Source organism: Prunus avium, chromosome 7 (genome assembly GCF_965620075.1).
Source record: "Prunus avium chromosome 7, drPruAviu1.hap1.1, whole genome shotgun sequence".
Classification (NCBI taxonomy): domain Eukaryota; kingdom Viridiplantae; phylum Streptophyta; class Magnoliopsida; order Rosales; family Rosaceae; genus Prunus; species Prunus avium.
In genome coordinates this window covers 3,611,780-3,627,348 of record NC_142290.1, presented here as the reverse complement: position 1 = coordinate 3,627,348, position 15,569 = coordinate 3,611,780, and the positions used below count along the sequence as shown (strand labels likewise).

The 15,569-nt window shown below is 38.1% G+C and overlaps 2 protein-coding genes across 4 annotated transcripts; one reads left to right on the top strand and one right to left on the bottom strand.

Moving 5' to 3' along the window:
- Positions 1-5,554: 5,554 nt before the first annotated feature.
- On the top strand, positions 5,555-11,694 carry SLO2 (Pentatricopeptide repeat (PPR) superfamily protein). 3 transcript variants are annotated; one of them, XM_021959639.2, is made up of 4 exons: positions 5,556-5,789; positions 5,977-6,165; positions 7,321-9,769; positions 11,413-11,694. In XM_021959639.2, exon 3 carries the CDS (start codon positions 7,384-7,386, stop codon positions 9,502-9,504), a length of 2,121 nt encoding a protein of 706 aa, XP_021815331.1. In that variant the 5' UTR covers positions 5,556-5,789; positions 5,977-6,165; positions 7,321-7,383; the 3' UTR covers positions 9,505-9,769; positions 11,413-11,694. The 3 variants fall into 3 exon arrangements, with proteins under 3 accessions (XP_021815332.1, XP_021815331.1, XP_088100556.1); XM_021959640.2 differs by lacking the exon at positions 5,977-6,165 and having other exon boundaries at positions 5,555-5,789; XM_088244430.1 differs by having other exon boundaries at positions 5,556-6,165.
- Positions 11,695-13,007: 1,313 nt separating this feature from the next.
- On the bottom strand, positions 13,008-14,952 carry SRR1 (sensitivity to red light reduced protein (SRR1)). Its single transcript, XM_021959650.2, has 2 exons — positions 14,594-14,952; positions 13,008-14,050 (listed from the first exon to the last, which is right to left on the bottom strand). The coding sequence occupies exon 2, from the start codon at positions 13,983-13,985 to the stop codon at positions 13,146-13,148; it is 840 nt and encodes a 279-aa protein (XP_021815342.1). The 5' UTR covers positions 13,986-14,050; positions 14,594-14,952; the 3' UTR covers positions 13,008-13,145.
- Between the last annotated feature and the right edge of the window lie 617 nt (positions 14,953-15,569).

Genomic DNA, 15,569 nt, shown 5'->3' with positions numbered 1-15,569 from the left:
GGAATTGGTGCTAGACCATGTTATTCACAGAAATTTCCTAATTCATATTTGGCTGACTTTCTCTCTGACTGTACAGACTTACTGATTTTTAAATAGACACACAGTTTCATTCCTACGTGGTTAATTGTACTAATAATATTACCATAGGTTAACTCGTCATAATTGATTTGTCCTGACTCATTGCTAAGAACTGTGCGAATCTTATGGGCAAACAAATTAGGGAGACCATTAATAAATTTTTCTTTCCAAAAAGCTTGATTACTATCATCTCTTAGCATAACTCTTGAAATAAAAACATCTTTATACCATCTAAAATCACTTAACTTTGGGCATCTAAGATTACTAAGTTGATCATGGATTATGGCAGTGGTGTTGCTCGGTGTTCCTATGAAATGTTCAATTATTGTATAGAGCAGGGTATTGACTTCGTCTTCTAATCCTGCACCTAAACGTTCATAAAAATTAGGGTAACCATTTTCGTTAAGTTTGACTGCGTGGATTATGTTACTCTTAGAGGTTTCTGTTAAATGCTTATCCCACCAAGAATGAAGTGTTCCGGTGAAACCAGTTTCTAATAGGGGCACTATTTCTGACTGTCTTAGATTGTGATTAGTGACATAACTATTGGCAACCATGGACATGTGTTGTAACTTGTTGAGTATCTCATGTTTGGACAAACCATCGATATTCCATTCGTATAGTTTATCAGAAGATACAGAAAATTGATTCTGGGTTCTTTCTTCGAACTGGATATCTAGGGGCGTAGGCTTAGGATAACAATTTTTTGTGAGACTCGTAGGATTGACTTTGTTTCTTAAACGACTGAGTTTCAGATTATATATATGTTGCATTCCTAAAAGGACACAAATTAATGTGCAAACAACCAATTAAAAATACCCGCAAGTGCACGAATCTAATGAAGTATAGATTATGTAAGTACGAGGTCGATCCCACGAAGAACTTGTCGGCTTCCTATAAGTTCTAATTTGAGTACGTAAAGAACACTTATTTAACACACCACAAATGCATAAATGCAAATTGGAAACTAAAAAAGAGTAAAGAAATGTAAAAGAAATGAAACAACACAAGAAACCAAAGAAAAACAGAAACAGCACTTTCTATCACCCTTTTATCACCTATTTATCACCTGTGAACAGTGTCATGAACAGTGAAAATGAACAGTGAGACCCGTCGTGAACAGTGACGGCCGGTCGTTTTTGGACAGATTCATGTGCGACCGGTCTCCTGAACAGTAACGACCGGTCGTTTTTGGGCAGATTCGTTTCTCTGTTTTTCCAGTTTCGACCTCTGTCCAGTGTTTTGCCTATAACTTTCCAACCGTTTATCCAAATTTCACGTTCTTTATACGGTTGGATTCAGCACAGAAAAACGAAGAACATTGCATGGACCAAAAGTCCAAAACAGTTACGAAAATAAACAGAATTCAATAAATAAAACACACAATGTTTCAAACACACACACAACACAATTTTGGGGGGGGGGGGGGGGGTTGGTTTGGTTCAAGTGACCTAATTCTAATGCATGAAAGTAAATGGACTTTGAATTTAAATGAGAATGGCAGAGATGAATTATCAAAATGTGAAAGTACCAAGTAACAAACACTAGGGTTTCGAAATCCACCCTAAACAATTCTACCCATGTTCATGGATACTCAAGTCATGAACTCTAAACGTATTGATGAAGATGTTCGCAATCAAGACCATGGGTCGTGGCTCAAGACGCATTGATTCTCTCTAATATACGTAAAGTGCATGGTTCGTGCTACAATACTTGTGCCCTCCCCATAACCAAACCTAGGTATGGTTCGTACTTCGATTCAATTACAAGGAAAACCCATTAAGTTCAAAGAGAATATGAACATCACAAGAATCCTAATAGCATGGTGTTTACATTAGGTATTCAAGAAACCAGGAAAACATGAAGATACACATAATCCCAACAACCTCAAGAAGCATGCTTTCAAAGGTAATCAATCAAGGAAAACACACATCAAGGATAGATTAATTTGGTGAATTGGAATTCATCAATTGTTGTCAAGAAACCAATTCACATGATGCTCACTTAAACAAGTTCAATCATTTGTTGCTAATTAGAAATTATGTTCTGGGTTATCTTACACAACTTCTCAACTTTAGCTACATGCATACAACCTAAGGTGATTAAGCAAAGGAAGCAAACACATATCATAAGATTCAATTAGTGAATGGGGTTCATCAACAACATCTAGAAATTCATACACTCAAAGCATCAAAACAATAAGGTATTCATGTTTAGGGCTTCAACCTAAGCCCTAGCTATGGAGTTTAGTTCCTCATACTTATTTCAAATACAAACTCAAAACAAAACTATAAAGAAGTTACAGATTTTGTGAACATGGGAGCTCAAGGTCTTCAATGGTGGAAATCTCTTCCACTTCTTGCTTTGTTGCCCTTGTCTTCCTCCTTGAGCTCCCTAGCTCCAAGCTTCATCTCCAGCTCCAAAATCTCTGCAAATTGTGGAATTAAAATGTGATTGCAATGGCTGATGCTCTTTGCACTCCTCTCTCCTCCTTTCCAGCTTTTCCAAAATATCTTTTAATATAAAACAATTACTTTTGTTAAAGCCTTAAGCCTTGTCTCCTTGCCATGATGGGCTCTTTTGTTATTGTCTTCACCAAGATGCTCTTTGTTTCAGATAATATCTCTCAACCAAAGTAATTTCTTGTTACCAAGTGTTATGGTAACAAGAAGAATCAAGATAACATTATGGAGGTAAAAAAACTGGCCTACTTCGGATTTCCAGAGCTGCTGTAACATATAGGATCAGTTGGATAGGCTAAACTTGTCCAATGGAGCTCAAATTTGGATATGTTGTAGTTAACATCCATTGGAACAAGTTTCATGAAGATCTTCACCTCATCCGAGCATTGGAGCATGCTGATCCAAGGCCAAGAAGTTGACCTACGAAAATGAACAAAATCAGAATTTATAACAAATAATGCACTTTTAGCTCATTTTCATTCTAACCAAGGTAAAATCTAAGAAAACACAAAAAGGAAGTAAAAAGCTATAAAATGTCAAGAACTAACTCAAAATAATAGGTGAATAACATGAAAAATCATGTGTAAAAATGAACCGAACAATATATGAGCCTTAAGCAAGTTTCGAAGCAAGGATAAAAAGGGTCTTCGGAGCTGTTGATTTTATTTTTATTTTTTATCTTTATCTTCATCTTTATTTATTACGTATATATATAATTCAAGCCAATAACGTATAAATTATATATATTGGTGTATGAACTAGAGGAAATTCAATAAGTGACTTGCATATATTTGAATATGAACTTTTTTGAGGAATGCGGATCAGGTTGAGTAAACGTCCCCTGAATCCTGCGAGGATTGCAGCTCGGGCGACCTCATGTTACCGAGACTTGCGAGGATGTGTCACGAACTGAGACACAAGGAAATGACAGATAAATAGACACGCCTAGGTGGAGAGAGTTTCAGTTCTGAGATATTCTTAAACTAAAATAAAGGGAGTTCAGTGTATGGCATATTTATATTCAGTATATGATTGGTACGAATATTTGGAAGAACTACGTGTGACTTGATCCCTTCTTAAGGGTATGTAGGCAGCCTAGAGTTAATAGGTGCAGCCGCAAGGTCAAGTAATAAAAAGGCAGTCCAGTTAAGTTATTATGAAATCTAACATTGTTCTGGGGATGTTCTAAGAAATTGAATTGAATTTTGTTAGTAGAATGATTTGTTCGATTTATTGAGGCCTGAGGCCAGAATGATATGATGCTTGATTTTTGGATATAATTCGATACATGCTGGTAGTTGGATTATATATAAATATATATATGCTTGTTTTACAGGTGGAAATTTTTGGGAAATGTTCAATTTACAAGGGAGACTCTGCCGAATTTTCGGCAGAAGTCGCACTTGAATTTCATTGAATTTTGGTTAGAAGGGCAATTTGGTCAAGTGTGCCTGGCAACCGCCAGGTGTCGGACACACACAGGGTTCGACTCGGATTCCAAAGTGGAATTTAGGTCGGGTCTTGTGATGCCCTTACCTCTGGTTTTTTCTACCCTACTCCCACAGAACCCCAACCCCCATACCCAGTTGCTTTGCTCACATTCATGAACTCTACTGCGAATGGTTTGTTAATATACTATAGCCGTCGCCTTTCTGAGTTCTATATTGATGGTGGTGCTTTGCTTGAAATTCTTCTCAGTGGAGATTTTGCATTCATTATACAGTGCTAAAGAAACCGTTAAAATTTTGTTTTGTGTTATACCCGAAGCTGGAACTGAGGCATGTTCCTGGTTAGGTAAGTAGAATGGGTCTCCAAGACGTTGTGCCTCTATTTTGCAATGGTTGAATGGGCTTAAGAAAAATTTGCAGAAGACTTGTTTTTATGTCCTAAAAATTTTGCCGTCTCAAGGCTCAACAAAGCATATTATAATTTCTTTCATTCTACAGAGTTTCACTCTTGTAATTTGCATATGGATATGAAATCAACATTAATTTTGGTGGATTAATTTCCTCCAACTCTCACATACAACTTCTCCTCTAACGTAATTCCTTCACTACAAACCACCCAATCCTCATTTTGATGGAAGTTCTAAATAGAGAGAGAGAGAGAGAGAGAGAGAGAGAGAGAGAGAGAGAGAGAGAGAGAGAGAGAGAGAGAGAGAGAGAGAGAGAGAGAGAGAGAGAGAGAGAGAGAGAGAGAGAGAGAGAGGAGTTCAATTTTTTAAAGTTTTAAATGTTATGTTTGTATTTTAATTTTTTAAAGTAATTATTATTTTTTTTTTTTATCCATGCTGGAGGTGGGCTCCACTTTGCCACATTACCCACTCGAATAAAATCCTAGGTGCACAAAATTACTAAAACACCCCTACCACGTCATCAAACTTAACAAACTTTTGGATGGAATTGACGGTAGAGGGCATTGTGGAACATCAAACCTTGGTCAAGGGGGCAAAGTGCATCACTTTAACTTTAAGGGGGTAAAGTGAGAATTGACCAATGTTTCAAGGTGCACTGTAGCAATTAAGCCTTTAATTTTTTTAAGTGATTAAAAAACCTAGGTGCACAAAATTACTAAAACACCCCTGCCACGTCATCAAATTTAACGGACTTTTGGATGGAGTTAACGGTAGGGGCAATGTGGAACATCAAACCTTGGTCAAGGAGGCAAAGTGGGTCATTTTAACTTTAAGGGGATAAAGTGAGAATTGACCAATGTTTTAAGGTGCACTATAGCAATTAAGCCTAAATTAATTTATGCATATGTCAATTCTTACTTCCTACAATGTACAATGTCAAAGAAACGAAGAAGCAGGTGAAAAGAAGCAAAGAACATCACTTGCGGCAGTTCGACCATGGCCGCAATACGCGTACAGTTGTGTGTGTGCAAGATAATTTTTCGTTATATTTGAAAGTTTTTATAAAAACTGACATTGATGAAAATATAGACTAAATTTTGGCTATATAACGTAAAAACTCTGTGATTAGTCATGTCCTCCTAGCCTAGCCCCTCATCTATATATAACAACTGCGAACTAAGGTTATGGAGGAGAAGTTGCACAATCATAAATAGAGCGAGTTGAGAAAGCGCGCGCAAGAGGAGTAATCTTAGCCGTTAATTCCATCCGACGGTGTACCAAAGTCGTACGGCGTCGTTTGTTCGGTGTGTGGCGAAATTGCTTCATCTCTAAACCCTGTCTAAACCTTGGGCTCCCATTTTGATTCACTCTGCTCTCTGCTCTCTGCTCTCCAGGTGAGCTTCCTCCTTCTCTCTCCTCTATCTCATTTCTCATTTTTGGGGATGCCCCAAACTGTCACGGCCCCATCCATATTTTGGTAACAAAAACCAAACCAGGGTTTGTTTGTTGCATTGCATACAGTTTGGGCCCAAATTTGTGCCAATAAAAAGGACCTTTTTATTTTGATATTTTCTTTCATAGAAAGTTACAAAGAAGACAACTGTGCCTTGGATTGGGTCTTCACTCTTCTGATAGGAGGAAGAAGGAAGTCCCAACTCCAGTAAGTAAGCTCGCTGTGATGTCGTCGTTTTCGTCTGAAACCTAGAATTTGGATATTCAATTGCAGTCGCTGTAATTGCTATTTGTTCTCAACTGACTGAAAAATCCCAGGTCAGCTTCTCTTTCAATTGCAGTTAATCAATTCTTTAAAATACATTTCTTTGCGCATTTCGTTTTTTCAGTTAATTAATTCAATGGGTTCCCCAAGCTAACACCGACAGATGGACTTAATGGAACTGTAACTTTCTGGTTAATAGTTTCCTCCTGTTTTTATTTATTTATTTATAATGCATCCTTTTCTACTGAAGCTGAAACATTAACTGGTTTCTGTTTGAAATTTGGGGCTGTCATTGGTGGTTCGTTCTGTCTATATTGTCTTAATTATGGGGGTTGGATTTCTCTTAAAGTTCCATTTAGCAAACCAGACGTACATTTGTTGTTGTCAGTAGGAGCAGGGAAGCCCAATCCACTGCTGATACTAAATACTATTTGAGCTTAATCTCTCACAGTTCCGTTAGTGTTTGGCTTATTCTCAAACAACCTTTTTTGGGTTTTGTTAGTAGTTGGACTTTAACATGGTGCCAGAGCTTTTGGATTTCAGTGGTTTCCTAAGAGTTATATGTATAGATTTCTTCATTGAATTAGTTCGGTTATCTTTTGTTTGTTGTATCATGATCACAGCTCACTTGCATTTATGTTTGATTTTTCGGAGAATAATAAGATCAACTTGTTGTAACATTGGGCAGGGCCAATCATTTATATGGAAATGTCCCCTTTTATGCCTATTTGAGTTCACTTGAGCTGTTATTTTAATGCATATTGACCATATCAGAGAAGAATTTCATGGTTATTAGCGATCTTGATATTTAAAAACCAAATGGATATTTTGGCATATGCTATGTTCTTATCTTAGTTAGTCATAGTTGTATTACCATATGAGATAAACTCTTATTGTGTTCACTATGTCTTGTTATGCTGCAAGTCTTGGTTGGGTGATGATTCTGGAGCCATTCATCTTTCTTGCAACTTCTGCATTTTTTTTGTCTAACCAATGTAACTCAACTATTTCATACTTTCAGTAAATTAGTATATATCAAGCATACAGTTCACGAGTGATTAAATTTCTCCCAAATAATTACGAATACAATGATATGTTCTCTCTTGCTTCCTTTAGCACACTCTTTCTAATCTTTCTAATCTTCCTAATCTTCATTCATGAGTTAATTTTGAAATGACATTGATATATTTCTTCTTTCCACCTTGTAGGAGACATAAATTCATGCATTCTCATTTCAATGCTGCTTAATTGATTGTAGCTAAGATAATGGAATGGGAACTAGACATGGATTGTTCAAACAACTTGTGGGTGACCTCTCTTTCCTCGACTCTACACCCTTTGCGAAGCTCTTGGATTCATGCATTCGAACCAAGTCAGCACGCAATGCACGTCGCATCCACGCTCGTGTCATCAAAACCCAATTTTCCTCAGAGATTTTTATCCAGAATAGGCTTATTGATGCATATGGAAAATGTGGTTGTTTGGACGATGCACGTAAATTGTTTGATAAAATGCCTCAAAGGAACACTTTCACTTGGAACTCCATCATAAGTACATTAACGAAGTTGGGTTTTATTGATGAGGCTGTGCAGATTTTTAGGTTAATGCCTGAGCCTGACCAGTGCTCATGGAATTCAATGGTATCAGGGTTTGCCCAGCATGACCGCTTTGAAGAAGCTTTGGAGTACTTTGTCAAATTGCATGTGGAGGATTTTGTGCTTAATGAATACTCGTTCGGTAGTGCTCTTAGTGCTTGTGCAGGTTTGAGAAAGTTGAAAATGGGTGTCCAAATTCATGCTTTTATTGCTAAGTCATGTTACTCGTCCGATGTTTATATGGGATCTGCACTTATTGATATGTACTCTAAATGCGGGAGTGTTGCCTCTGCACAAAGAGTCTTTGATTGGATGAGTGACCGGAATACAGTTTCTTGGAACAGTTTGATTACTTGTTATGAGCAGAATGGTCCAGCAAGTGAAGCCCTAGAAGTTTTTGTGAGGATGATGGATGGTGGGTTCAAACCAGATGAGTTAACTTTAGCCAGTGTGGTAAGTGCATGTGCAAGCTTGTCTGCAATAAAGGAAGGTCAGCAAATATATGCTCGTGTCATAAAATGTGACAAATACAGGGATGATCTTGTTTTAGGCAATGCATTGGTTGATATGTATGCAAAATGCAATAGAGTAAAGCAAGCCAGATGGATTTTTGATGGGATGCCTGTTAGAAATGTTGTCTCCGAAACATCAATGGTAAGTGGATATGCAAAAGCGGCAAGTGTAAAAGCTGCAAGATTGATGTTTGCAAAGATGATGGAAAGGAATATAGTCTCTTGGAATGCACTTATTGCAGGGTACACACAAAATGGGGAAAATGAAGAGGCTGTTGGACTGTTTCTCCTCCTGAAGAGGGAGTCTGTTTTGCCAACCCACTATACATTTGGGAATCTACTCAATGCTTGTGCAAGTCTAGTTGATCTGCAGCTTGGCAGGCAGGCTCATGTACACTTATTGAAACACGGATTTAAGTTCCAGGTTGGGGAAGAGCCTGATATTTTTGTGGGAAATTCTCTAATGGATATGTACATGAAATGTGGATCCATTGAAGATGGATGTCGGGTGTTTAAAAGTATGTTGCAAAGGGATTATGTCTCCTGGAATGCCATGATTGTGGGGTATGCACAAAATGGTTATGGGACTGAAGCTCTCGAAATATTTAGACAAATGTTGGCATCTGGGGAGCAACCTGACCATGTCACTATGATTGGTGTTCTATGCGCTTGTAGCCACGCAGGGTTGGTTGATGAAGGAAAAGAATATTTTTACTCTATGAGTGAAGAGCATGGTTTGGTACCATTGAAGGACCATTATACATGTATGGTTGATCTACTTGGTCGAGCTGGTTGCCTTGAAGAAGCCAAACATTTAATAGAGGTCATGCCAATGCAACCTGATGCTGTTATTTGGGGGTCTTTGCTTGGTGCTTGTAAAGTTCATCGTAACATTACCTTAGGCAAGTATGTGGCTGAGAAGCTCTTAGATATTGAACCTAGGAACTCTGGACCTTATGTTCTTCTGTCAAACATGTACGCCGAGCTCGGGAGATGGGGTGATGTTGTAACAATAAGAAAGCTGATGAGGCAACGGGGAGTTATCAAGCAGCCAGGTTGCAGTTGGATTGAGATACAGGGTCGTGTGCATGTTTTCATGGTGAAAGATAAAAGGCATACTCAATGCAAGGAAATACATTATCTTTTGAAGTTGCTCATTGAACAGATGAAGCAATCCGGATATGTCGAAGATGCTTGTGATCACGAGATTTGTGAAGAACTTGGTGAAACAGAACTAACCTCATTGTATGACGTTGATATGTTGGAAGATGCAGCTCTCGGGTGATTTGCCTACAATATTGTTTTCTAAATGCACTCTCCAATATTTTCCTCTATAAATTTTGATAAATACTTTTCTTCATTCCTGTAAACAAAAAAGAAAATAAAGCCCAAAGAGTCCTGTCACAATTCATTTTTATCATGCCTATTTTCTGAATTTCATATTATGGCGGACTGGGCTACCTGCCTATTCTGGGTCTGCTGTGCGGTTGGTACGGCACTCAATTGCTACAATCGATCAACTTTCGTATTCCTAAGCATCCAACAATATGGTAAGATCTGCTTTTCCCTTCACTTGATAAGATAGTGAGAGTTTGAATTCTTATGGTGATATCTTTGTATTCATCTTTGACATCCTTATCTTTATGTTCATCTCAAATATCTTTGTTTTCTTCTCTGTTATTTATTTGCTTTATATAATGTTTTGGTAAATCAAGAGAACGTAACATCTTCTTTGTTTGTGTAACATCAATGTATTTTTTTATATTCTTTTCAGAATATTTTGATGTGATTGTTTCGCAAAGCTAGCATTACTTTGATAGCCTTGGCGAAGCTCTCTTAATTTGTGGTTATATTTGTAACAGCTATAAAAATTTATAATTTCTTTGTGAACTCTGTGGTAGCTGAAGCATGTGTGACATTGTTTAAGTTCTTTGAAGTGCAAATTCATAAGAGTATAATTGATCTTAGGCCTCCTCACCCATTGCCAATTTGGTTTGAGTTGGATGCTCACATTCGAACATCGTTCAAATCAATATTTTCCTTAAACCCCTTTTCCCTATTCACTTTTCCATTCAAAAAGTTATATAAGCACAGGGGAATTTTAGTTTATTTTATTCAAATTGTTTGAGTTTTATTATATCAAAATTGTTTCAGTGTCCTCAAAGCTTTTTATTTTGTTTTAGTTATCTCTCCCTCATCTTAACAACTAAAGGTTATTTATGATTTAAGTGAGTGGACTGAAAGAGGGTTCTAAGTTTCAACTCTAAGGCTGGGGAATATGATTATATAATTTAAAGTATGATTTAGAGTTTAGTGACTTTGCGCTAATTTCATTTCATAAATTTGCACGTTAATTTGGAAAGTAGTGCATGTGTTATGTCCTAGTTCATTTTAATAACTCATGGGTGTACTGTATGGTGGTGGGTGGGGATTTATTTTCGTATAGTTTGATCTCATTATAATCTTTTTGAATTGTTTTAGGATTATTCTGAACTTTGGTCGTTAGTGGAAAAAGTTTAGAATTGAATTTCTCAATTGTTTTATATGCTTTGAATTCAGTTATCTGCTTCATAGTTTAGTTGATTGGACTTGGAAAGTGTCTCTGCAAACATTTGGGAAAAGAAGGTTTTATCTCAATGTATGAATTGAAAATCTTGAAATAGTTTTTTTTGAGCTTGGCATGTGATCATGGAATTATTAAATGTAATTTTTTTATCCTGTATAAGGATGGGGAAGTTTGTGCACCATTTGTCACTCCGGAGTGGCATTTGTTCCTTTGTGGTATATGACATATGTCCCTTCGGAGTATTTACATTAATCATAGGGATCTCCACGGACCAGAGGAGCAATGTATTTTTTTGGCTGCTATTATTAACAAAGCATCTGCTGTGGTGGGAGATGCTTTTGGTGGGAAAAGGAGGCCCTATCGTAGTCAAGGATGTGAAAATGGATATTTCAAGTGTTTTGCCAAGTTATGTAAATCTGGGAATTAAAAAGAAGAAAACAAAAAAGACGGGACACAATAAAAATGTTGATGAGCTGCTATAAATCTTGTTTTAGTATTGTTCGTTCAATGATTCTGCCTGTGTTTCAAGTTTATATCCTGTCCACCAGTTAATTCTTCTGGCATTTCATAGCTGCTGTGGTTTTGCTGCTTTCTGTAGTAAGAAATCTGTTAAACGTTTTGTTGCAGAGCATGATGGGATTGATTGCGTTGTGTCATGAGGATGGATCTTGGGATGCTTCCGACGATGAATTGTATGAAGCATGTACTCTGGGCAGGTAGTGGCAGAAGAGCCATCACCAATTCCACACGGTGGTTGTACACTAGAGACTTACTTTCGTCATTGTCTTGTCTGTGTTTAGTTGTTTTCCATGCATAATTGAATTCAAGTGGCTCTCTTATCTAGCCTTTGACTGTCGATATAAATACGTAGATGGTTCACTGGTGATGGCACACCGGAGCTGAGAAACAGTGTTTGTGTCTCTAAATGTAGAGGCTAAGGATCCATGAAATATGACTTAGAATTGATACCAAACATAACCACAAGGCTGAGATTCACCGAATTGAAATCACATGACACCACTTATAAATGGATATTGATTTCGTAAGTAATGATCTTGAGTTTTATTGTGAGGAAAAAACCATTTCTCTTTATTCCAAGTGTTGACAAAGGTTTGATTATGACTTATCCATAATCACTCCTAAACGAGCCCTAAGATTAAGAATAGAAGAAAATGAAAACTATTGCAAGCTCTCCATTGGACGCTAGCATTCTAGCACTTGGTTAGATTAAAATTTGACAATTATGGTGATATATCATCGGGAGAAGATCCTCTTTGTAATTGTACTTAATTTTTTATTAATAAATATAGTGGGTGACGGGTTGAGTACAACAATAAATAACGCACATAGAATACAAGTAGTACCACTAGCTGCAACAGTTGGATGCCATCTAGTTCAACAACAAAGACCCAAAATTTAATACAGCGACTAACTATCCACCACCAGCTGTTGAAAAATTAGACGCTATCATCATGGTTGAATGCCAGCCTTTGATCTCCGTGGGCTCCACTCATCCATGGCTAGCATTCAGTCACCTGAAAAATTAGCGGCTTTGGGGAAGTGGGCATCCCTTGTTTTCTCCTCTTCCTGTCGACCAAACAAACATTGGGTCTAATCTAACAACAAAAGCAGCGGCTCTTTAACCTTCTTCTCATGCGGCCCCCCCGCCACCCCGCATACTAGTTTATATAAAACCCTAAACAAGTCATCTCGCTATCTTCAACTTCAACTTCAACTGCATCAATTCCCTTGCCTTCTTCTTTCTCTCTCAATTCCATCAAATTTTCTATGGCTTCTCTTGTTCTTCTCTTGTCTGTACTTGGAGGGCGGCCCCATAACACAGATCCAAGTAATTTGTGGTGGGCAACACTTCCTCCTTCTTCTTGTTCTAATTCTTCTACTGCCATAAACCCACCGACCAGAAATGGAAGCAACTACAAATGCAATGGCCAAGCACAAGAAAATGAGGTGATGGTAGCTGTGGAAGATCTCCTGCAGCAGCTAGAGTCTAGGGTTTCTGTCGACTCAGTTTGGCCTTAATTAGAGATAGAGATTTCCTTTTCACTTTAGTATTGGGTCTGTCTGTATATTTTCACCTTCCCCCCATCATTCTAATGCTTTGTCTTCTTCTTCTAGCTTGGTTTTCATTGTTGTAACTTTCCTGGATTTCTGTGGGTTTTGATCCTGCCCGAAACTTGATCAAAAAAACCAACTAAAAGGGCAAAAAGTAATGAGTAATTATACCATTTGCAAAAACGGAGGCCTTTTGAGGCTCATAATAACAACTTTTGCAATAGGACATGGAGTACTAAAAATGATAATACGTTTCAATCATCAGGAAATTTCTCAACAACTCACATTTACAAATTGCTCAACTGCAGCTCTGTCTCAAGGACAGGCCTGAAAAAATGCCAACTCGAATCATGAAAGGCACTGAAATAAGTATCTGAAATCGTCTTGATCCTAAACTCATCTGTGAATTTTCGAACAGCCAAGATATGCCTTGTCGAATCAACAATAGCTGAGTTCTTGTACTCTGATAGATGCTGCTCATATGTCTCAAAGCTATTCCCAAACAATACTGTACAATTCAAAAGCCGCGCTTCCCAATTTGCTTGTAGAAGATTATCATATAGCTCTGCCTCACAATGTGGCATGAAGAACATTGTTGGTTTCTCAGCCTGACGCCGACCTTGTTCATTTATCGACAACACAGAGCATTCGAGAGCTTCCAAAACCCGAGATTCTGTGGCAGAAAGAATGGGATCAAAGACCTCTATGTCTCCAATCCAATTGAACTTTCTCTTCAGCAAGATGGCAAGGGTCAACTGCAACCGAGGGGATTCATATGATTCGATGCTGCCTATGCCATATATAACCATCTTCATCTTCAACTCCGAGCTCAAAACCCTATGGAAGTAATTCATCATTTCTGGAGTTTGGATTTCATCCAGTAAATTAAGAAAGAATTGAGACATCTCCAATTTCTTCATACAGATCTGCATCTTCTGCATCAATTTTGATTCTCGGGCGAAATTGATTTCGAGATCAGTTGGAGCCCAAGGCGATGGTTGCTTCTGTACTCGAATTGTAATTTTTGGAGGATTTCTTCTTTGTCTTCCACGACGAGATGAAACAACTGTCCACTCTCCATTTGAAGTATGGCCTTCAGCAGTTAGAGTCTTTGCAGAAGCTGCCATTGCAATCCAAGAATCCTTCTGACAATTCTTCTATGATTATGTATCCAGGTATTCAATACACACAACTGTTACAATTTGCAACAAAACACAATCAGTGGTGGAGAGCAAATCAGTGTTACATGTAAAATTCCTAATTTAATTTAGGAATTCAATTTCTTGGGCAAATGCAAATCCTCTTGTTAAGATTTGAGTCCAACCACAAGATTCAGATTTATGATCTCCAAATCCAAATCCAAATCAATCCAACCAACTTCCTCAGTGGAAACAGGCATTCATTTTAATCAAAACCAATCAAGATAAAAATACAAGGGGAAAAATCATAAAAGAAAGAGCACCAACAACTCTGATGAGCATCATTGATCAGATAATCTGCTACAAGCAAAAGAATGGAAACAGGACAACAATTACCAGATTTCTCCTTGCTAACATGTTTTCTAAACTACTTTGAGACTCAAGAAAGCAAAATGTGATAAAGCTGGTCTACTGAGCGGGCCAACAAAGCAGAAAACTTTAAACAGTGGGATGAAAATTTTGAACTGGATATGGAATAGACTAAAACTATACTAATCAACAATTAAAGGCCTAAGTTATGAATTAAATCACCTTACCTGGATAGGGTCTTCAAAGGGAACGATAGAGGAGGACGAGATCTACTTTTTGCAAGAAAGATCGCGGACAAAGGTGACCGAAATTGGCCGGAAACAACCTCGACACCGGCGGCAAAGGTGGCGCGACTCCGCCTATTTTCGAGCGTTCTGCCGCCTTCTGTGGTGGTGTTCCGGGCCGATGGTGGGGTGGGTTTGGTAGAGGAGGTGGCGGCGAAGCTTTTTCGTGAAGGTGGAAAAGCCCGGGTCGCCGGCCCTTTTCTGAAATCTTCAGGCAGAGAGAGAGAGAGAGAGAGAGAGAGAGGGTGACGTGTGCTTTCACTGGGCTGGCTTTTGGGCTTTTCAAACATTTCCGAAATTTTAAGCCATTTTACCTCCTGAATTATTACCTTAACCACATGAACTAAAAAGTCAGTCAATTTAATTCATGAATTATAAAATACCACCAATTTCACTCCTGCCATTAAAATTTTCAAATTTCATCTACTTTTCCGTCCAAAAAGTCATGTATCATCCACGTGAGTTACTATTTGATTTTTTTTACTATCTAAAATATTTAGAAATTAGAAAAATGAAATAGAAATTTTTTTTAAAAAAACCCACCAACGCTCCCACCCAAGTTCCAACACCCACCCCTGCTATAAGCTTCTCTCCCTCCCCGTCGCACCACAACTAGAAGCTTCTCTCATTCCCTGAATCTCCCTCTCTTATAACCTACGAGACGCAAGCCGACGCCATCGCTGTCGACCAAGACTCCACCAAAGGAAACTCCAACTCTAAGAACCCGAATCCGAATCCGAATTAGTACTTCAGTTCAAAGTAGCAACGGTTTTCACTAACTTGAAGTCCAAGGCTGCGATTATTGTCCCCAACTTTATCCTCAGCCACTGGTTATGTACATTCTTCATTCCTCGAATTTCTTTCGCTTTTGCGGATGATTAATTGGTGTTTGGTCGAGAAATTTGGGGATTAGGGTGGG

What these genes read in the sequence shown, in the direction of transcription:
- SLO2 (XM_021959640.2), top strand. Translation starts at nt 7,384, where the DNA reads ATGGGAACTAGACATGGATTGTTCAAACAACTTGTGGGTGACCTCTCT.
- SRR1 (XM_021959650.2), bottom strand. Translation starts at nt 13,985, where the DNA reads ATGGCAGCTTCTGCAAAGACTCTAACTGCTGAAGGCCATACTTCAAAT.